Source organism: Ilyonectria robusta (assembly GCF_021365365.1).
Source record: "Ilyonectria robusta strain PMI_751 chromosome Unknown BGZ61scaffold_14, whole genome shotgun sequence".
In the NCBI taxonomy this organism is placed as follows: Eukaryota; Fungi; Ascomycota; class Sordariomycetes; order Hypocreales; family Nectriaceae; genus Ilyonectria; species Ilyonectria robusta.
The window spans coordinates 253314-275239 of record NW_025764448.1 but is presented as its reverse complement, the minus strand read 5'-3'; the positions used below and the strand labels follow the sequence as shown (position 1 = coordinate 275239).

Here is a 21926-nt window from a genome sequence, read left to right as displayed (position 1 = left end):
CTACAGCAGTCATCTATTCGATCTTGTAGACGATTCTAAATGCCGAAGTATTGTTCTCAGTCCCAACAGGGCCTCGGGCAAGTGGTCGTAATTAAATGCAGTAAGAGAAATATCTTGTTCTTGTACCATGCCCACAAGGACCCGGTCCTCATAAAGTCTCATCAAACGATATATTGGCTCTATTTAAAGAATAAATACTGGGGCTTGAGAGCATGTCACATTGGCCATAAGCTATGCAGGTCACACACTGAAGCCTAATTTGGGTGGTCAAGTTCAACTCATCATGACCACAGCACAGCAGTAGATTATTGCGGTCAGAGAGGCCAAACGTATGCACCCACCTGATCGGGATAACTGTTCCGAAACACATTCCAAAACTGTATTAATAACTTTAAAGTAACCATATATCTCGGCTAAATCAACCACGGGGCCGTCTTGCCTCGATGAACAACGGACGTTGCTTTCCGTGTTCAGGGTTACGTTGAGGGTTCTCGGTCCGAACCCCGGATCCTTCAGTTATTGCGCTCCGGAAACTCGGCCCAGAATAGCAGAAAGGCAGTATGTGATATGAGGCTTAGGGTATCTTAGGTCTCGCACAAGGTCACAGTTACCGGGACCCTCGTTTGAGCTTACGGTACATTGGTTGAGATGTGCCCCAATTGCATCTGACTGATTCAGTAAGCCACAACCATCAGTGGGGACTCAAGATCGTCATCATTTGCATACAGTCAATAGGGGCACAGCGACTAAGTTACTTCTTGGAGCTCAGTTTATACTCAGTGGTGTTAATATCAGCATGTATCTTAGAACGTTTCTTGACGCAAATTCTGCTCGGTGAAAAAGGTAGTGTACGTGCTCCAACATTCTTGAGACTATGATGAAGGCGGTGAATATATATGTCGAGGACACGAACGCTCGACACGGGTCGAAACAGGATATGTGAGACTTGACAGTGGTCATAATCCTCAGGTGGGCTATCCTATCTGTATCTCTAGGCCGAAAGCCGGCTTAAAGGTCCGACGGTCCGAAATCCACCCTCATCACCGCACTATGGGTTTTCTTTGGTGTAGTGCCTCGCGGATCATCAAACCAATAGTCATGTACGCGCTTGAATCCGGACTTCTCGTACGACTTGGCGGCAGGCACGTTGTCAAAGTCCAGGATCAGCGCCATTGTGACCTTGCCATCGTTTGCCTCCACTGCCAGCTGTTTCGCATATTCGATAATCATGTTCGCGAGACCTTTGCGCCTCTCAGACGGTAGGACATACATCGCATTCAAGACATAAGTCGACTCGACGCCGGGTGCGGGTGGACCGAAATCGACAGTGTCGGGGTTCAAGTGCATGCTTTCCTCGTATGCTTTGGAAGCAGTCTTGGACTCAAGGGGACCGACCACAGTGAGACTTGCGAGCCAATCCGAGTTGAGAATGAGTGATAAGTCGTCAGTTGATCCAGGTTCGCGATCTGAAATGATGACGGTATTGAATGCGATCGGGTTGTTCAACCGCGACACCCATGTCTCTGGTGGAAAGGCGGCTTCGCGAGCGTAGCTTGAGCCGAAAGCTTCGGGAGATAGCTGCAGGGAAAGTAGACGAAAAGACTTGTAGCAGGCTACGAGCTTATCCCATTGCGCCGGATCGGGCAAGGACCTGGGTAGCTTGACGGCTTTATAGCTCATGGTGCGAGAGGTCTGTGGAGATAATGTAGATGGCGCTGTTGAGGGTTGAGGAATGATGTTTGGTAGAAACGACGGCACACAGTTGCGGGGAATGAATCGTGAGTCACGTTTATGGCCATGTTCAACAAGTAATATTAGTCAGACAAAGTTAGTGTCAAGTAAGCAGCTAATCTGCGTGGTAACCTTGGCAGCCTAGATCCCTGTTCTGGAATTTCAGTTGGGCTGAATTTAGGCGATAACTGAAGCCTGAAATATTTCAGTCTGTAACATCCTTTATATACCCTGGATGCAACTCGATATTGTTTAAATATCTATTTACTTTCCATAGATTATTTATTATTTGTAGAAATACCTACTAATTCAGTTTAAATATCTATAGATATTTATAGTGTAAGTAGTTTACAGTTAAATATTCACTGTGTTTTATATTATAAGATAAAAGTACTCAATAACACTAAGAGTAGTAGTATAAGTATTTAGTAAGTCTTTGGAGAGTATAACTAGATTAAGTGTAGAATTCTAAATGAAATTTCGTTCCTGTCAACTCTATTCCCAGTTGATATATCAACCAAATAGACATTCAGTTTTACTTTAGTGGTTGCCTTTAGCCAGAAGAATATCATCCAAATCCCAAAAAAAAAATCCGTTCTGCTCTTCAGGAGGATGAACCGACCAGCTACAAATACCAAGACGTTTCCAGTACTGACTACCTCCCAGAGAATCCAGCCGTAATATCATTGCCCAAAATCTGTCAACGCCGGTACTGCCTTCACCTTGGAGCTTGAAACCACCCCACCTTCTCTGGCCTAGCAGAAAGACTTGGAACTGGCTATTAGAATCCAACTGTGCCAGGCTCTCTGCGTTCTGGAGCATAGCATTGACTTGAGCTAGGATGTTGTCAGTTAAGCCTACAGTACCTAGATACCATGTGTCAGCATGCCGGGGGCTAGTAGATGCAGGATCATAATCTAGGTCGATTTCTAGGTCTCTAATAAAGCTCAGGTAATTCTCAATGTGACGCCGCCATGCTGCTAGGAGAAGGCAGAGAGGGCATGCACGTCCTTCAAGATAGCCGAATAACGTGTTATTATGCACTCGATCGGCAAGCTTACGCATTGCTATTCTCTTTCCCCTCTCGGAATTATCGATATCTGCATGGTTTATATCTCTGAGTCCGCGCTGGAGGTCATGTTTTGCCTCGAAAGCGTCCGCTATCGACTGAAGGGACAGCGGGACTCGAGAGCCGGATGACAATTGTGAGTGGTGAGAATGCAATGTGTAAATCGGAATAGTGCGTGTTATTGCAGATGAGCACAGGCTTCTCTGCAACTCGAGCAGACGAATATAGAACTACAGACGATATCTAAAGCCTGAAATATTCCAGTCCGTAACATCCTCGTAGTCCTCTGCACGCAGCTCGACATTGTCAACCATGGCAGCAAGGTCCGCCTGGTCAGGCCTAGCATCGCTAGGGACTACCTTGCCGCCACCGACGGCACCAGAACTACTAGCCGACCCTTCGAACCCCTCAGCACCAGCTCGTTTCTTGTTCATCCACTGCAGATACACGCGCAGAGTCATTGCCAGAACAGCAACCAGCACGTAGCAGATCATGATGGTCCGGAAGGCCGTGTTGTAGTGCGGCTCCTCGGACGCCTTGAAGAACTGCGGGCCGGCGATGTTGCCCGCGCAGTAGGCGATGAAGAGAAGCGCAGACATGGTCATCTTCTTGGTCACGCCGCGGCAGTTGGCCTGCACCAGCGACAGGGCCAGCGGCATGACGGCCGGGCCGGTGCAGAGCAGAAAGTAGGCGAACAGGTGCACGCCCTTTGCGGGGATCTGGTCGCGGGAGTAGATGACGGCCGAGCCGACGATGCAGGGGATGACGACGCACACGATGAGGATGCAGTTCATCTTGCGGAAGCGGCCCGCGAGCCAGCCCGTGCCGAAGATGACCAGCGCCGCCAGGATCGAGTATGGGATGTTGATCAGGGTCGACTGCAAGCTGGTGAAGCCGAAGGATTTGATGACCAGGTTTGCAAAGTTTTGGGTGCCGCTGTTGGGGATGCTCTGGACAAGCTCGATGCCGAAGACGAGCCAGGTTTTGGGATCAATAGGGGCTTCCTAAGAAATGTTCAGCCAACTTTGATGGTATGCGTGAGGGCAAGACATGGACAACGTACCTTGAACTGGTCCCATCGCCAATGCGACTCCTCGGTGCGACCAGTGCCGGCGATAACGACCCGATCGCCAGCATATTGCCTCTCTTCGGGAGAAAGAAAGCGCGCCGACGAGATGGTGTTGGGGAGGAAGTACCAAATCGCAAGGGCCCACAAGAAGGTCAGGACGCCGAGGATAATATACATCCAGTTCCATGCACCAACGCTGTCGTCGATGTGGCCGATCCCAAAGGCCAGCAGACTCGCGACCATGCCGCCGATGGAGTTCCCGGCGAACCATATGCCGGTCCGCGTGGGGATCTCGTCGCGCGTGTACCACGTCGACGTGAGGAACATGAAGGCGGGCGTGATGGTGGCCTCGCAGACACCCAGGAGGAAGCGCACCGTCAAGAGGCCGCCGTAGTTGGTGCAGGCCGCTGTGACGGCGACAATGGCGCCCCAGAAGAGCGTGTTGGCCGTCATGTACCAGGCCACCGGGAGGCTGGCGATGAGAAGAGAGGTTGGGTACGTCCAGGCGAAGTAGCCGAAGTAGAAGATGCTGGATACCCAGCTGTACTGCTGGCCAACGAGGTTCTATACCTGGTAAGCCGACGCGTGTTGTAGAGCAGAGGGGGAACTCACAGTGTCTTCTCGCAGGCCAAAGACTGACGCGCTGGATAAGATGGTCTTGTCCATGAAGTTGAACATGTAGGTGACGAATAGCACGGGGATGATGTTGTAGTCGATCTTCCTCAGCACCCGTTTGGCCATGTCGTTGTCGGCATGACGTGATTGAGTGTCTTCTTGTTGAGCCTCGGCGCCAGATTGAGGCCTTGGTTGGTCTTCGATGGAACCCATTTTGTTTCTCCTTGAGACGTGAATGAATTTATTGTCGTCTTCGTCGTCCTCGTCCTGGTGTGTCCTGGACCGTGGCCCGGTGCCCGTTTATGGAGGTGCGAGAAAATGCGGTGGGCCATAGTGCTTCCACTGCTCTCTTTTAAAGGGAATGCCTCATTACGACCCCACCAGCTATCGTCTATCTTCGCAGCGACACCTACATCCTTGTGCGGTTTCGGGGCGCATTGGGCTTGTATGGGAACTTTGCCTATCATTCAATTGCACCGCCTATCACTCAGTGCAACGTTGCGGACATGACTGCGGGGATAGAGCGGGGAAGAGAAAAGACTCGGACGAACCAAGGTGGCTTGAGTTGGTTCATCGCGCCACTTCTTATCTTGGGTAGTTGCGATGATCGGCGCGATGCTAGCGGATTTTGTAGTTATTGGAGGTGTTATTGGAGAGGGCGAAATGAAGATCCCTTCCCTTAAGTCATCCACTAATAAACACTCAGAGAAGGGAAATATGAAGCCCTCCATGACAGCGGGGCTCCAGCTTAGTAATCCCGTGGCTCTTGCTTGCACCTCGGAATTGTTTAGGACCTCGCAGTCACGGGATATTTTATATTTTGCAGGGATACCTAGGGAACTACGAACCCCGGTTGGTTGATGCTCCTTCCTGCATGCTCTATGCCGGTTAGACTGCTTTTGACCATTTCCCACTTCCCCTCTCTGGTCTCTCTCCCCCTCTTTGCGACTCTGTTCCATCTTTAAATCGCCGTGCTTGAGCCATCTTCCTTGCCCCTTGTCGATACGCCCAGAGCCAGCCAGTAACATGTCTGGAACTCAGCCCGAGTCGGAAACTCCTCCACCGGAAGCTCCTCAGCCGGAAGCTCCTCAACCCGTCGTGGTGCCCGCTTCGGACGCTGAGTCTCCTGCGCCGCCCGCAGCAGGCGAGGGAGAGCTCCAGCCGCCGCAGCACTGGACTCAGCAGCCTCTCGACGATGTAAGTACCGGTAGTGACATGCTGCGATATCTAAACCCATCCCATCCCAAAACTATGCAGTGTGTGCTTAATCGGAATACTGACCATCCATCCCTCCTCAATTAGGGCGATGCTGACTCAACGCTCGGCGACGACGCGGCTAGCTCGACGGCATCCATCTCGTCCAGTATCCTAGAGTACCGGACCATCAACGGCCGGACCTACCACAACGACCGTGGAAACAGCCAGTACTGGTAGGGATCATCCATCCTCCGTCGTGTTGAACTGACAGCTGAGGGTTGCAAAGGGGCGCAAACGACAATCTGCAGAATGAGACGCTGGACATCCAGTAAGGCCCAGCATGCGTGAGTCGTCGTATAATGCTCATATCGAGGTGCCAGAAACCACGTCTTTACCCTCGCCCAGGGTGGCAAGCTTCACTTCGCTCCCCTATCGGAACGGATCGAGGTACGTCGGATTGAATGGAAAGATGCTCCAACGGCCGCTGACGCTCAGTCCAGAAAGTCGTCGACATTGGAACGGGAACCGGAATATGGGCCATGTATGCTTCCCACTCGCCGTCGCGTACTCCTCCCAGCGCAACGCATCACATACTAATCTACAACTCGCAGCGACTTTGGCGACCAGTATCCCGATGCCGAGGTCACCGGCACCGATCTGTCACCCATCCAGCCGTCTTGGGTCCCGCCCAACGTGCATTTGTAAGGAGAACCATGCCGCCGGTCTTCCACATCCCATGCCGCAGCCGCTAATCTCTAATTCCCCCACAGCCAGATCGATGACTTTACGCAGGAATGGACCTTTGCCGAAAACTCGCTCGACTACGTGCACATGCGATGGCTCATCGGCTGCGTGACGGACTGGACCGCGCTGTTCCAGCAGGCATACAAGTGCCTCAAGCCCGGCGGTTGGATCGAGTCCTTCGAGTGCAACGGCTACTTCGAATCCGACGACGGCACCGTCACCGAGACGTCAGCCTCAGCCCAGTGGGGCATCATCTTCCGCGAGGGCGCCAAGAAGCTGGGCTCTACCGCATCCTTCGCCGTGGTCCGTGACGAGCTCCAGCGCAAGTGTATGGCCGAGGCGGGATTCCAGAACATCGAGGAAAAGCCCATCAGAGTGAGTTGTCCCCCTTACCTCGCCCCGATTCAGCTTGATCTGGCTGCGAGCTTTGAGCTGACACGAATACCAGCTCCCAACATCTGCCTGGCCCAAGGACCCGAAACTGCGCGAAATCGGCCAATTCACCAAAGCCGCCATTGAGAATGACATCGAGGGCACGATTGGCTTCATGGCTATCCAGTTGGGCTGGTCTCAGAAAGAAATCACGGTGTACGCCGCCCATCTACGCAAGGAGCTGCGAGGCGGTAAGGTGCACGCCTTCTATCGCGCAAATGTGGTTTGGGCCCAGAAGCCGTTTGAACAGTAAGGATTGACATCGGTTCCGTTTACAGCATCTTAGCATTTGCATTTCTTGACGAAGCACATCAATGGCGCTGGAAGTCTCACACGTTGCGTGGGTGGCAGAAATTACAGTCTGGAATTGGGAGCGAGTTTGAACGAGTGCATTAGCCTAGCTTTATTTTCTCATAGGTTCTGGTAACCTTCGGTTTGTGCTAGTATATATTTGCGAATGATATGCTGCCGCCGTACCAGTCACGAGGTTCTTTTCGCTGTCGTTGTCACTACCCGCTGTAGTCTTCATCTCGAAAGACTGCTCCACGTTGATTCCTCGAGTATCGGTGTCAACAACAGAGCCGTTCTTGCGGGTGTTGTGTGTAATATTGTCGTAGTTGTGCGAGCTACCGTGTGTGTAGCGACCACCGCTGGGATGCTTTGAGGAGTGGTTCAAAGAGCCAACGAGGCCGGGAAAGGTCCTAGACGAGAGTGGTTTAAGTGAAGGAACACAGGCGCAGATAATGGCAATGTTGCACTCGAGACCGGACCAGATGGCAATGTCGATTCCCTTCACTATGATACGTTAGCTCTATAGTGTGTCGTCTCGAGACCGCTTACCTGGTCGTTCAGAAACAGGAACTGAACTGTAAGCCCAGAGGGAGTACAGCCTGATGATGGCGATAATGCAAGCACTATGTGCCCTGTCAGCATCGAAATCTTCCAACAAGAGAAAGTGTGATACTTACACACCACCAGCGGCAAACACGCCCATCAAAACAAACTTGACCCTCCTCGCGATTTGCAAGCCCTTCAGGAATGGCATCGGCGCGATCAACAGCACAATATCGTTGGCGATATTAATCCCCGCAAACGCGTAACGCATAGCTCGATTGTCGAGACACTTCCCCGGGATCGAGTCGTCCCAGTACTTCGCCACCGGCCAGCAAGTAATGATGGTCAGCACCAGACACAGCGTCCCGTAGATTGAGAGGAAGATTATGAGGCCAATGAAGAGACGCCTCGCGGCCGGCGTGGCAAAGATGCGCAGGCATTGGATTGAGATGGAGAGTTTGACGGCGAGATGGCAGACTGTGTAGGAGATGACGCTCGCAACTGTCGCTTGGATGAATGGAGATAGGAGTTTGGGATCAGGAGCCTCGCCCAGGCCATAGCGAACCTCTAGCATGGTGTCAGATCGAAAACCTCTAAGTTATTTTGTGTCAGTACTTACGCTCCATGACTGCGATCAAGAACCCCAAGGTACCAAACTGAGAATGTCAGCAGCCACCATCAATCCAGAATGAGCTTTCAAGCCAATATCCATACCGTAGAGATTGCGATGAAGCCATCATCAGCGCCCACACTCCTCACCAGCCATACCCGGGTGAAGATTCTTAGCACCACAAAAATAATAGCGAGGACAGTGAACGTAAACCCTACTCCTACCAACGCATAATTTTGCTCCGGGATGAATATGTTTGAAACATACATTGTCAAGAAACCTGCAGCCCAGGAAGCAAAACCTAGAGCAAAAAGTGGCTGGTTTGATGTGTGAAGCCGAGCTTGGACTCGAGTTAGATACGTCTAGAGAAGACGGCGAGGCCTAAGAAAGAGGAGTCGATCTTCGACTGGGTGGAGTATGTGTCTTATATCCGCGAGACGAAATGCGTGTTTGAGTGGTCGACATGGTACCGGGCGAGTTCATGCAGGCCAGACTGTGTGATGACCCGTGCCTGGATGCAAATTCTTCGTCGACTTTCGATTGAGACGCCACCAAAGGATCCCGTACAGTGGTGCATAATATTCGCCGTAATAGTACATCCCGGTGTGCATTGCCAACTGTTACGCTGTCGGCCAGATTCACATAAGCCACAGAGAAGCCAACACCGACCGGTAGCCATCTCTCCAAAGAATGAAAAAAAACCGCGCAAGGTTTTTGATTCATCTTATTTTCTCGCCCCTTGCAGTCCGAATTCCGAATGGGATCCCTGGGACCCTTGTTCTCCAGTGGCGAGAGGTCGGACTTGAAACTCGATTGTTCCCGTGTGGTAGGGTCGGCTAAACGGATTGAGACTCGGTGGACAGTCTACAGTCACATTGAAGGCGCCTGGTGCCTGGTACCTGAAATCCCACTCTGCAGACACCTAACGGAAAAAGAAAGGCGGGAAACAGGGGTGCTCGTCACATTGCAGTGAGGCGCCCGCTTCGTGCCATCTCTGGCTGAAAGCAGTGCCTCAAACTGTAAGAAGATGCGAACATAAATTTAGAACGGGACCTGGGAGATGCCCGAAATCCATGGTATTAACTCTTGTGGGAGCAGCGTTGCTGTCAACGGGACCAGCTTAGTTACGAATGTGTCCCATGGTACCTCTGATGGAACTTGGAGTCTAATCCTAGATGGCAAACGACATGCGTTGCTGGCTTAAAAAGATCGAAGATCTCTTGGATAATTCGTGCCTTGTGTGGTGGATCCTCGTCTTGATCAATCATAGTAGAATAGTTTGGCAAACTTGGGCATCCGCATGTGTTCTGCAACGATGTTAGGTTGCGGCTTTGAGCTACAGGCCCAAAGCACAAGAAGTCGCACCACGTCTCGCAGTCCTCGTACTGTATGCATGGTCTGCTTGACTTGGCACCAAAGAGCATCCCAGAAGGAAAAGCAAATACTAAACAGCTGAGACCTGGGTCGTTGGCTCTAACTAGTTTAGTTACTTTACTGATCTAATCCGTTGGCGACCGCCATTGCTTCCTCTTCACTCTTGGCGTTCCTGCTTATAGTAAGTAGCCTTTATGAGTTAACAGTTAACAAAATGGACGTGCTGTCCCGACCCGTCGGCGTGGGAACCTCTCACGGACCTCGCATGGAGGGCTCGGCCATGATGGCATGCGGAGCCTCCGTACGATCAGAATCAATACCTGAAATAAAGCCAGGGTTATTCCAAAAGAAAATAAGCACTAGTAGATCAAGGATGATAAGCACTAAAGGGATCGACAAGGAGAACCCATGTCCCATCACCTGCATTGTTATTTGCACACAAACGAGTGTCCTTCACTTCAACGCTGTTACATGCAACAAATTAGTTTCCCCCACGCGGGGGAACAGCGCTATTTACTTACCCATGACCGACGAACAGGTAGGCATAGGTTGCATTCGAAGCTAGTGAATGAATCTCCTCAGGTTCGCCCGGGACATACCGTGAGCGGCTGTGGCGCTGGTATTTAAGGCGAATTCTTATTCCCGGTTTCACGACGCCAATACCGTGGACTAGGGTCGTTAACAACCTGGTCTCGGTACCTGTCCATCAGGCGGAGCGTGCAGTAGTCCAACGGTCGCCGGATCCTTCGATGGATCCTTCGCCGGCGGACCCGATCCATTGACAGGCTGGGCTGTAGAGTGGCTTGGACTGTTGGCTGCATGGCGTTTGTGGCACGCCAGCTTCCCGATCCTTTGAGAATTTTCACGAGGTGCGGGAATATCACAAGGTATTCTGTCCATGCCAGAAGTGACAGTACCGATTGTGAACCATTTGCCAGATTCCCGAGCGAGGGTTATCAAGTTCTCACAGTCGTGCCATCAGCCGTCCTGAACCAGCATTATGTCTGCCGTCTCATCGCTCCCATCACGTCAAAGTTGCTGCAGAAGGTAATCAATCGGTCGCTTATTAGCGCAATAGGGGGGGGGACCTAGTCATATGGGCACGGCATCCTCAACCCTTGCTTCACCCCTTGCGAAAGATGCCTCTTCTCGCATCCGCAGTACGACGGCTTTAAATTGGATACTACAACATACCCGCGAGGTGACCTGAATGCTGTGCTGCCAAGGGCCCTCGCCGTCGATGACAAATACATGCTGCATCCGACAGGTCACTGTGGCGGCCTCATAAATGCAACCATTCCTCCTGAGACATCACAGCCTGTTCCGGCAGCTTGTACGTCACCCCGCTTTGCTCCCACGGATCCTCCGACTGAGCACGCATCAGCCCATCATGAAGTCTTCCTCTCTTGTGAGCTGTTTCTTGGCGGCTTGGGCATTTGCGGGCGCGTTGGCCACGGGTTCAACCGCCAAAGTGGATGTTCATGCGCATTTTGTTCCCGATTTCTATGCGCAAGCGTTGAGAGACGCTGGCCATACGCCAGGTCCTGATGGCATGCCAGCTATCCCGGTTAGTCCCTGACCAACAATGAGAGTACTACTTTTTCTGACACAATTACCTAGGCTTGGACTCCTGAGACTCACCTGGCGTTCATGGAGGAGCAAAATATAGACAAGGCCTATTTGTCCATCTCGAGCCCTGGAGTGTATCTTACTGTGCCTTCTAAGGCCGCTACAACAAAGGCCATCAATTTGGCCCGACAGGTCAACAAGTACGCGTCGAAGCTGAAAGCTCAATACCCTGACAAGTTTGGGTTCTTTGCATCTCTTCCCCTCCCCGACGTCAAGGCGTCATTGGAAGAGATCAAGTTCTGCTTCACCAAGCTGCACCCGAAACCCGATGGTGTCGTGCTCATGTCCAACTTCTACGGAATGTACCTCGGCGACCCAGACCTTGATCCAGTCTACAAGGCGCTCAACAAACTCAACGTGACAATCTTCGAGCACCCTACTACGCCATGCACGGAATTCAACGAATTGAAGTATCACATCAACACAAAGGCTCCTGTCATTACCCAGAAGCAATGGCAAGCTCTCAACAGACCGGTTGCAACCCGGCAGTTTGCTGCCCCTACGCTTGACTTTCCCTTCGACACGGCTCGCACCTTTGCAGATCTATTCTACTCTGAGGTACCAACTAGGTTCTCACGTCTCAAGTGGATTATCCCTCATGGCGGCGGCGCCCTCGTGCCTACCTTGGATCGGATAGTTGGGTACAGTACGCTGTATCCGAACCTCAATTTGACGGAATCGTCCATGAAAGCGACCCTCGCCAAGAGCTTTTACTTCGACCTCGCCGGTCCTTGGCCAGTTACCTCGGCAATTCCTCCATTGCTTCGATGGGTCGATTATACGAAAATCGTCTGGGGAACTGATACGCCGTTCACTCCCTGGGCCTCAGCCGCAAAGGGAGTTGCTGCCTTTGACCAGGATATTGAAATAGTGTTTAACGACTCGGGTAAAGCTGAAGCTGTTCGACAAGACAATGCAAGGAACCTATTCGACTAGCTGTACATGGCCACCTTGGTTATGGCAATGCGCAACAAGGATAATTAATGTCACTTGCAATATCTTTTCGGAGAGGTGGGGGTTTCTATAGCGAATATTCTTCTGATCCGTTGCACTGAATGAATTAACTAATTCGCGGTCAACCTAGTCGTACTGCAATCACATAGACAATAATACTAATACTTTTAATCATGGTGGACATATTCATATCCAGACAAGACCTCTCCCAGCTTAAGTAGACAACTGATGGAGTGAGAAATTTCTCGGCAATCGTACCGGTCAGGAGTGGCGTTCTCGAAATTGAGTGTAGAGGATCGGCATAATGCTTCTGCCGGATCTTGGTCGCTTCGTTACAGGTTGGAGGTCGGGTGACAAAGTACTAGTTTAGTATCCCCGATGAGGCTATCGCCAAACAAAAAACCATGCCTGGGACTGCTGAGTTCACCAGCTCCCTCCCGGCACAATACTGGAGAATCGACATTTTTTTTCTCACGTCCTGATGGCTTGAACCGGGGGCGCGTCGATGTTGCTCTGCAAATATCCCACAGCAATGAGCAGCCTGGATGCAATTTGGGTGCAGCTACGCTGAAGACAGATGTCATCTGCTCCTGTCGGCGTGCCGGTGAACTCAGCGGATGAGGCACCTCACCACCACTATCCGCGAGGTCACTGACGACACGATGCTAGACGACAAGGCCTCCTCAAGCCTGAGAACTATGTGCAGGTACGGAGTCAGCCTAACCACACGAGCTTCTACGTCAGGTGCGACTCCATCGACGTGTTCGATTCGTATCGTCTCGCAGGGTGCTCATAGTCGACATGGAGCGGAGGTCGATTGTATCGGGGAACATCGTGGAACAGGTTGCAGCACCTCGTCGCTCTCCTAAGTGACTTATCGCTTCGATCGAACTCGTTGACGTCGTGACTCACCTTGCCATTAGGGGTGAGCTGACCTTTATGGCCACGCGTTAGTGGGATAAGGGTTAGGGAGTGTAGACACACAAGCGGATGAATATATGCAGCCGAAGAAAGATTTGCATCGATTTCAAGAAGCTTCGAAACTGACCAGAAAAAGGCTCCCGTATCTCTTGCGTCCCCTCAAAGACTCGAGGCATGAAAAACGAGATTTACTTTCCTGTTCTACCAAGTGTTGAGTGATTTCACGAGTTGGGGTGGGGCGACTTACAAAAGAAGCTAACAAGAATCTGGTGAGCCGTGTCATCATCTCGGTAGGAGCGGCTAGGTTTATATTTCCTACCCCAGTCTTGGCATGGAAATGTTAGGATCATTTAGCTTTATATAGAATAGCGTACTGAGTGGCGAAATTGACAAATCATTTCCATATTCTGGGGTATTCGTGACCTTCAAAGATGTTCTAGGGTAGCTTGCCAGAGTGATAAATATGCTGCCCACTCATGGGTTTTCTGCGCCATGGAACAACCTCAAACAGGAATCTCTGGATTGAATAAGAGGGTCAAAATAACAATGATGGTGGTAATGGACCTATGTAGCAATAATATACAGACTACCGCGGTCTGTGTTCAGCGCAGCCTCCAAATCCCAATCTCGCGCCCTTACGAAAACAAGTATGTGTCAATCATAGGAGTGAACTAACTTGCGGGCCTCTTCCCTCATGAACGGCTTGACTCATTTCAATACGATGAACGAAAAAGGAAATAAAAATGCCGAGAAATTCGTACAAGCGGGGTTGACCCCAATCGAGGCTCTTGATGCGATGCCGTCTTCGCTTGCGCAAGCGCTGGCGTGAAAACCTACGACCAGCTGAGGAAATTGCTTCATTAGCTCTGAATCTCGCCCCGCGCTTGATCTAGCCCAAGCATTTTGATTCTCTGTCTGCTCCGTGCGCTGTCAATTGATCATGTGGCTGGTCTAGTGCCGCTGCCAATGGTTTACTTGGAACTTGTTCGACACGCCGAGTGCGGCCTTGATCCCAGAGCCTCTGATGAATGATGTCATGCTACTATGCATGTTACGCCAAGCTATCTGTAACCACTTGTCGTAAGTTACGACACCATTGTGATACGGGGCACATGGAGAGTATGACCACTCAACCCCCTTGGCAATCATCACTTAGGTTACCCCAACGATTAACTAGATCGGGTGCCCCAGGATCATCTTGTGTTGGGCTCTGGGCCCTACGCCCTGCAATATCGGAGCCGCAAAGTCTAGACAATGCCGATAGTCGGCACTCGTCCTAGGATCCTGCTAGTGACCCGGGAATGGAGGCATGACTGACTGATACGAGACGGTCTCAGTCCGGGCCAGCTGGTCCGCGACACCCCGTCGTAACACCACGTGGCCCGGTGGTATCGAGTCTCAACACCACGCGACTCAGGGTACTCAACACAATGTATGCGTGAATATTATCTCGTCCCTAGCGAAAAACCACCAGGCCTGGTTGGCCTCTGCAGGTTCCAAAGCGCCCGCAAGGAGAGAAGTCCGTGTTTCCAGGTTGAGTCCGCGTTATATTCCTCCCTGCGAAAAAAATGCTGAGATGGCTGGACGGGCCGATTGTCAGGAGCCTTGGCCACATGGAATCATACCATCTATCGCTCGGCGCGGCGACTAGAGCAGCCACGGTGCTCTAAGGGAGCGGCATGTGGGTGAAACGAGATCCGGCCGGCCGCCACGCAGGAAATGGGTGACAGACCGGCCCTGTTTTTCGTTTAACCTGCTTGACCGATTGCGCAGAGGATGGCGAATGCCGCTTGCATCAAGCTATTTGCGGTCGTGTTCTCGGCGAGACTACCCCAACTCCCCACATGGTTGAGGAGCGGCCGTCTTGGTATCTAGCCTCTTTAGGGGAAGCCTGTCGGCATTGCCTTGCTGGTGTGGTTAAACCAGGCTTGTGATTGGGCATCGTGGTTGGGGGTCCCAATCTTTTCCCCGGAGGTCTGGCACTCTAACGAGGTCTCGATCGCCAGGAGAATCCGGTTCACCACTATACGTACTCCCATGCTAAACTAGGGAGCCATGGCGACGCCGAGAAGGGCAGGAAAGCTTGACACTTGTCCACGTGCTCAGCGTGTTATTGGGCACGCGGAGCTCAACGACGGGGCCGTTGGTTGGGGTAGCGTTACTCTCGGTCCGACAGCTCCAACCGGCCCCCAGCTTGAATCATGGAGAAGCTGGAGAACTCTGCGTCTGGGTCGTCTCGTGCGGAGAGGTCTGGGGATTAAGTTGAGGGGAGAGAGGGGGGAGAGGGGGAGAAGAGGAGAAGTGGAGTAGGAAGAGTTTGTAGATCGCAAAGACGAGAGAATATAAAGATTGGATTGATCGCAGTCAACTCTCTCGATATCACTCCTCACAGCACTTCAATCACTCCAATCCTCCTCCTCCTCCTCCTCCGCCTACACGCACACATCTTCACAATGGCTGGTGGCATTCCCACCGCTGCTCCCCAGCTTGCTGGCGGCTACCTGACTGGTCGGGCCCTCATCTTCCCCCTCTCCCTCATCATCTCTCTATTCTTCCTCTGGGGCTTCTCCTACGGCCTGCTCGATGTCCTCAACAAGCATTTCCAGACCGTGCTTGGCATCTCCCGCCTCGAGTCCACTGGCCTCCAGGTCATGTACTTTGGCGGCGGTTACCTGCTCTACTCCCCTATTGCCGCAGAGGTCCTCAAGCGCCGGGGCTACAAGCAAACCATCCTGATGGGCCTTTCTCTCTACTCGCTTGGTGCTATCCTCTTCTGGCCCGTGGCCAAGTCCGCCGACAGCAGCAGCAACGGCAGGGCTGTCTTTGGCGGCTTCTGCGCTTGTACCCTTGTCATCGCCTGCGGTCTCGCCACCCTTGAAACCGCTGCCAACTCGTACGCCGTCGTCATTGGCAAACCCGAGTCTGCTTCAGCCCGTCTGCAATTCTGCCAATCGTGGAACGGCGTTGCTTCCTTCATCGGCCCCCTGATCGCGTCCAAGTACTTCTTCAGCGGCGCGAACCAGAACAGCCTTACCAATGTTCAATACGTCTACCTCGCTGTCAGCTGCGCTGGCGCCGCCGTCGCGGTCCTCTTTTTCTTTGCCCGTCTTCCTGAGATTCCCGAGGCCGTCATCGAAGATGAGGCTCACGGCCAGACGACCCAGGGCTCGTTCTGGAAGCAGTACAACATGTGGTTTGCCTTTGGCGCCCAGCTCTGCTACGTCGGTGCCCAGGTCACCATCGCCACCTTCTTCATCAACTACGCCCACGAGAACGGCGGCATTTCCACCAGCAAGGCTAGCACCATGCTGAGCTACGCTCTGATCACCTTCACCGTTGGTCGCTTCTTTGCCACTGCTCTGGCTATGCTTCTCTCTTCCGGCTTCATCATGGTCGTCTACACCTGCTGCGCCATTGCCCTGACAGCCTACGTCAGCGCTGGTCACGGCGCTGCCAGCGTCGGCGTGCTCATCACCATCTTCTTCTTCGAGGCCCCCATGTATCCTACCATCTTCGCCATGGGTACCAAGAACCTTGGCCGCCACACCCGACGCGGAGCTGGTGTCCTTGTCATGGGTGTCTCCGGTGGTGCCATTTTCCCTCCCATCCAGGGTGCCATTGCCGACGCCAAGTCAACCCGTATCAGCTACCTCGTCCCCATGATTGGCTTTGTCTACGTTCTGGGATACGTCGCTGTTAACTGGGTTCGTGATGGCACGCCCATCCTGGCACCCAAGGCGTCTGAGACCACTGTTAGCGACTCAGCGAGTGTGAAGGAGAAGGACGGTGCCATCATTGAGCAGCACGAGAAGAAGGCCGATGACTGGGCATAGAACATACAAGATATACAAGATACACAAGATCCGAAATTAGAAGTAGACAGGGTTCTCTAGAGCGGATTCAATAATACTACTGAAAGAAACATTATCACTGGGCTTTTCCGTAAAGCTTCAATCCACTTCCGCCTGTAACCAACCACCACTCATCCAACTGATACCCTCCTATCTTCACTTTTATTGCCGACTAAAAAAGAAGGAGGCGCTATTTGTGATCAGCAAAATGGTCCCATTTCCAAATTGCGGTATCTTTCCCAGGCAATTTTCTTAGATCGAAACTTGTCGGGTTTCAACTAGGCTAATAAGGGGAGTTGGGCACCGCGATCGGCGGTGTTAATATCGCTCACCTTATAATTCTTGGAAATAGCATGAATTTAATAGATCTAGCTAATCACAATGCAGGCAGACTAGTGCCTAATTGAGCGACTTGAAGATGGCGGCGGACAAGCTCATCGCGCACTTATTTCGGACCCAACAGATTGTGGACGACGGTTAAACGGTGAAAAATATTGTGATTTCGCACGTGATGGCTGAAAAACGATCTGAGTGCTCACTCTATCTCATCAACGTAAATTAGAATGCTCGCCGGCTTTATAGTCCACCTGTCAAGCCGTTCAAGTGTGCCTCGAATAGCTGCCAGATTTGCTCCTCATTCGTCTCAAAGTTGGAAGGAATAATTGGGTCCTCAAACATGCCCAGTCCTTCTGCGCTCCGCATAAAGTCCTCGTCGTTCAGGCTTTCTTAAAGTCCAGGTTGGAGGTTTCCAGTAGCACTCAGTGCAGGCATTTGCTGCCCTAACACAGTTCTCTCTATATCATCGACCCAGGCATGCCTGGTCTCGTGATTTCTGGAGCTTACGAGGTGATATGGTCGGTACGGACGTGTGAGAAGATGGGAGTTGTGGATGCCGCAGATCTGTGTGATCTCGGTTTTGTTATGGTGTCGAAGCATAATTTGACCAGTCTCTTGCAAAAGTCTTCAATCCTGTAGACACTTGGTGCATCAGCTGATATGACACTGAACCCATCTGCGACACCTTTGAGAAGACGTAGGTGCCCGAGGTCTGCCGTGATGATGACGTTGCTAAACACAACGAAGAAGGCGGATAAAGGAAATATCAAGATTCTTCTTGGCAGATGTTAGCTCTCATCAAGTGGGACAAACAGAGAGAGTCAGTGTGATAAACCATGTCAGTGATGAAGCAAATGCCTTCGACCGTATAAAATGAGACCCTTTAGTTCACCATCGACATCATCGACCTTAAAGCTCGCATGACGTACTTCCCGCCTGGTATTTTGTCCAGCGGCGATAAAGAAGTTCTGCTTCGATTTAATTGTTTAGTCCAACACTTGGATCAAGGGCACATACATGGTGGTCAACATATTTTTCACCTTTGTTGAGGTGGATAAAGGTCATAATATCCTTTTGGGTCTGTGGGTCAGTGATGTAGTCCGTAGCAGCCAGAGTGAAGGTATCCAAATACCACTGTCGTACTGAGTCCGCTTGAGTGTGGTGAATTTCATAGCCATAATGCCCTAGCTTGTAAACATGGCTAGGTCCATCTTCGAACCGTTGGAATTCTCCTTGGCGGCTCTTTGTATCCCAAGTATTATACACCATTTTCTTCGGTTATTCAGCTGGGTCAATCTTACGTTCGTTGTGGCCCCAGTGAAGATAAATTGAGCCACCGGTAGGATCATCCACGGCCACTGTTTTTCCGCCAATAACATCGTCGGCGTCGGTAATAGGTGAAGCAACCCTTAGTTGCGTGGCCGCTTCGAGATCCTTGGAATCATCAACAGCCCATCCTGCACCAAGAAAATCGGGCTGATCCGTCCTAGACTAGTCTTCCTCATCACCACAGACAGTCGTTATGCTATCCTCTCACAGCCATAGATGAAATTACGCTTACATAACTGATCCATTTGCGCCACCAGTAGTGCGCGAGTCACGTGGACGGTTGTTTCCTGAGGCATGTTGAGATTCCCCAGCTTCCGAAACCACACATCCCTTGGCAAACGCAACTCGAATCCATATCTTTCGCACCATTCACGACCATCGCCCAAGATGCTACCCTCCTCTCTCAAGACTATTTACCAACAGTACAAAGCCGACACAGACTCTGTCGCCAACTGGCTCGCCACAACTGCCAAGGACAACGGTTACGCAGACAAGGCTCCAAGCTCCAACAATGTGCTGGTCCAGCCAGGCAGACCGAAGGGCCAACCTCGAAAACAAGCCAAAGGTGCAAATCGGCCTCGGCCAGGAAACTCGGCAAACAAAACTTCGCGGATCATCAGGATCAGGGACTTTGAACCCATGGCAAGCTTCATCGCCAAGATAGATTCCGTCAAGGTTCCCGATCACTTGGCTGTGGCCCTGGAGCGCGTTATCTGGGGTACTTAAAATTCACTCTCACAGCTCCTATTTGTACGCAGCAAACTAATATCTCTGTCGACAGTACGCAAGAGTTTTTCGCAACGGCTTGCTGACAGTGGAGCCAAAGTCGACCTCGCCTCAGACGAACGACATTCTTTCTTTGTCGGGGTACTTGAAAAAGTTCGCTAATGTCTGAAGCCATTCATGGGAACTGGCGGCTTCAATATTGACGAAGCGGCTAAGAAGGCTGGCGATAAATCTCAGAATCCTTTCAAGAACATGTTTGACGTTCTCAAAGTGTACACCCCATCCGAAGCATTCTTGAACGCTCCAGATGTTGCTGCCAAACCCGCAACCGATTTGAAGTATACTGCCGAACAGGACGAGTCCGCCGAGGATGCCTTCTTTGCTCTTTTCGCTCTTTTGGGTGACTATAGCCGCCTCCGGGAAGAGATTAAGTCACTGTGGGCGGATTATTAGGCAAATTGTCTCAATCTCGCTGCCGCTGCTATTGCAACGAACACAGCTTTCGAGCTCGCTTGCAGCATGGAAGACGAAGTTATGCCTATAGTAAATAAACACGGCGGCGCAGACAGCATTCTTACTTCGTCCTTCGTAGAGTTATGCGCATTATCCGGCATTGACGCACTGGGTAACAAGCAGCCAGGTGATTCTTACAACTTGAAAGCCTATAATCTGGCCCAGGCCTGTCTGATAAACACCACCAGTGTTCTTAATGGTTATGTAAAAGGCAATTCGGGCGACCTCATCGTTACCAACTACAACGGCAAGTTCGGCTGGTATGACGAAGTGCTTGGTGCCAAGGGGCAGACCAACCGCGCAAAGTGGGATCAGGATAAGACTGCAATGATGGAGGTCCTGCCAGACCTGCAATTCCTCTCGTCGAATCTGGGAACAGGAGCGGTTGAAGACGAACTGATCCGTGGCGTTGGTGCTCTAATGAACGGTCCCAGCAATAGTACGCCCCTGTAGTTATCCTGGGCTGCTCAAGTTTATCTTGATGTCCTACAGTCCCTCGGGTCAAACTGCGGCCGTGGCTTTGACGAGATGAAACAGGAAAGCCTCAAGATCAAGAAGGCAATGCTCGACGTCCCCAGCTCGCAGGAACGCAACTGGGTCATCAAAGCCGCTACAAAGTGGGACAAGGATCCTATTTGGACATGCCGCCAACAAATGACACAATTAGGGCTGTTACCCAACAACAGTCCCCCGGCATGGAGGTTTCTGCGTCGCAACCCGATTCACTGCGGCCTGCTCCTCCACAATATGCGTGTGAATCTACACCTCTCGGGCGCAGCATACGCAGCAACTCCAGGAGGAGTCATGTATACGACACAGCTATACCACGCTCTTCGCCAGGAGAAACTTCTTCCAGACCAACTCGTATGGGAAGATCTCGAAACTTTTTGGAAGATGCAGGGTGACTCGGCGATCTTTGTCGGCGATCCGCCTACGAACCGCGAGGACTACTTCAGGAATTACTGTCTTTGCCTCGGCGTGTCCGCCAGTAACTGGGCGCCAACCAAGCGGAAGGGCAAAGTCAATGTCAACACCGCAAACAGGCGCAACATGAAGCACAAGGGGTGGGTGTCGTTGGTGATCAACCGCCGTCTCGCGCCGACTGGAGAACGTCCCCCGTTGTCGTCTGACCTGATTGGAGGCATCTTGATTGAGGGTCGCCGCCATGAGGCTTTGGACGGCAAAGGGCATATCCGGCCAGAGGTCAAGGAAAGAGCGAAGAATGAGACTGTGAGTTTTAATAACCTAGAATTACTGTATCAGGAAGTTATTGCTGACACTTATCACTAGATCGACCCAGTGACGCTCTTACCTACTGTTCTTATTCGCAAGCTTGCCCTAAACATACACGCCGAGGTCCCCGACATCGTCTTCAACTACTTCACCATGCACAACTTGGCGTGGAAATTCCTCATGGAGTTGAAAGAAGAGTTTATCTGACTATGGGGGGCTGGATTCCTCCAATACGTACCCACAGAAGACAAGCTGCCTTACGTGGTGGGCTACGTCTTTTCCACCGCTGCAGGCCGTACAGGCTTGACAAGCGAGGATAAGGGCGAGGCTGTGGATGCCGGGATCGATGCCGCCGCAAAGCTTATGCGCAAATTCTTGGAAGACGGACGTGGACGAGTTGTTAAGGAGCAAGCTGAGACGGAGGTTCGGCCGGAGGAGCTGAAAGATGCGGACTTTGGTGACTTGGACCCGTGGAGGATGGATAGGATGATGACGAAGATCAAGAAAGAGAGTCAAACTGGTGGGGGTAGAGGAGGAGCCGGAGAGGAATGCCCCATGCAGTGAGAAGCCCCGACTAGTTCAGATTCAGGTTTTGATTGTCACTACAGCAGCCATGCCAATACCATTTGATGTTTGATCAGCTGTCTTCAAGATTCCAACTCCTTGTCCTTGCACTCTATCTACCTAGGCCACTTCTCAAGCTCTTAACTTGTTCCGAAAAAGCATGAGCGGAACCCTAGGGGATTTGTCGAAGAATGG

At 51.6% G+C, this 21926-nt stretch overlaps 7 protein-coding genes across 7 annotated transcripts; 4 read left to right on the top strand and 3 right to left on the bottom strand.

Annotated features, from left to right (window-relative positions):
- Positions 1-784: 784 nt before the first annotated feature.
- On the bottom strand, positions 785-1753 carry BGZ61DRAFT_454883 (uncharacterized protein). Its single transcript, XM_046246295.1, has one exon. The coding sequence runs from the start codon at positions 1678-1680 to the stop codon at positions 1009-1011; it is 672 nt and encodes a 223-aa protein (XP_046102228.1). The 5' UTR covers positions 1681-1753; the 3' UTR covers positions 785-1008.
- A 1277-nt stretch (positions 1754-3030) lies between these two features.
- Positions 3031-4697, bottom strand: BGZ61DRAFT_534218 (major facilitator superfamily transporter; the record flags this gene model as incomplete). Its single annotated transcript, XM_046254118.1, has 3 exons — positions 3031-3804; positions 3864-4433; positions 4482-4697. The coding sequence occupies 3 exons, from the start codon at positions 4695-4697 to the stop codon at positions 3031-3033; spliced, it is 1560 nt and encodes a 519-aa protein (XP_046102227.1).
- Positions 4698-5320: 623 nt separating this feature from the next.
- Positions 5321-7401, top strand: BGZ61DRAFT_454880 (methyltransferase type 12). The gene is made up of 8 exons (XM_046246294.1): positions 5321-5681; positions 5787-5914; positions 5968-6009; positions 6062-6128; positions 6182-6222; positions 6293-6382; positions 6452-6800; positions 6874-7401. The coding sequence occupies exons 1-8, from the start codon at positions 5511-5513 to the stop codon at positions 7108-7110; spliced, it is 1125 nt and encodes a 374-aa protein (XP_046102226.1). The 5' UTR covers positions 5321-5510; the 3' UTR covers positions 7111-7401.
- BGZ61DRAFT_507306 (uncharacterized protein) lies at positions 7261-8741 on the bottom strand (the record flags this gene model as incomplete). Its single annotated transcript, XM_046251906.1, has 5 exons — positions 8406-8741; positions 8311-8347; positions 7826-8258; positions 7698-7771; positions 7261-7652 (listed from the first exon to the last, which is right to left on the bottom strand). The coding sequence occupies exons 1-5, from the start codon at positions 8568-8570 to the stop codon at positions 7261-7263; spliced, it is 1101 nt and encodes a 366-aa protein (XP_046102225.1). The 5' UTR covers positions 8571-8741.
- A 2324-nt stretch (positions 8742-11065) lies between these two features.
- Positions 11066-12240, top strand: BGZ61DRAFT_495308 (uncharacterized protein; the record flags this gene model as incomplete). The annotated part of the gene is made up of 2 exons (XM_046250861.1): positions 11066-11242; positions 11296-12240. The coding sequence occupies 2 exons, from the start codon at positions 11066-11068 to the stop codon at positions 12238-12240; spliced, it is 1122 nt and encodes a 373-aa protein (XP_046102224.1).
- Positions 12241-15568: 3328 nt separating this feature from the next.
- BGZ61DRAFT_454874 (major facilitator superfamily domain-containing protein) lies at positions 15569-17101 on the top strand. Its single transcript, XM_046246293.1, has one exon. It carries the CDS (start codon positions 15633-15635, stop codon positions 17010-17012), a length of 1380 nt encoding a protein of 459 aa, XP_046102223.1. The 5' UTR covers positions 15569-15632; the 3' UTR covers positions 17013-17101.
- Positions 17102-19024: 1923 nt separating this feature from the next.
- On the top strand, positions 19025-21731 carry BGZ61DRAFT_507303 (uncharacterized protein; the record flags this gene model as incomplete). Its single annotated transcript, XM_046251905.1, has 7 exons — positions 19025-19413; positions 19477-19562; positions 19593-19858; positions 19940-20373; positions 20407-21164; positions 21225-21302; positions 21420-21731. The coding sequence occupies exons 1-7, from the start codon at positions 19083-19085 to the stop codon at positions 21729-21731; spliced, it is 2265 nt and encodes a 754-aa protein (XP_046102222.1). The 5' UTR covers positions 19025-19082.
- Between the last annotated feature and the right edge of the window lie 195 nt (positions 21732-21926).

Bases quoted from the DNA above. Each gene is read 5' to 3' on its own strand.
- BGZ61DRAFT_454874 (XM_046246293.1), top strand. From the start codon at position 15,633: ATGGCTGGTGGCATTCCCACCGCTGCTCCCCAGCTTGCTGGCGGCTAC.
- BGZ61DRAFT_454880 (XM_046246294.1), top strand. From the start codon at position 5,511: ATGTCTGGAACTCAGCCCGAGTCGGAAACTCCTCCACCGGAAGCTCCT. The intron at 5,682-5,786 runs GTAAGTACCGGT...CTCCTCAATTAG, and splicing joins CTCAGCAGCCTCTCGACGAT to GGCGATGCTGACTCAACGCT. The intron at 6,129-6,181 runs GTACGTCGGATT...CGCTCAGTCCAG, and splicing joins CCCTATCGGAACGGATCGAG to AAAGTCGTCGACATTGGAAC.
- BGZ61DRAFT_454883 (XM_046246295.1), bottom strand. From the start codon at position 1,680: ATGAGCTATAAAGCCGTCAAGCTACCCAGGTCCTTGCCCGATCCGGCG.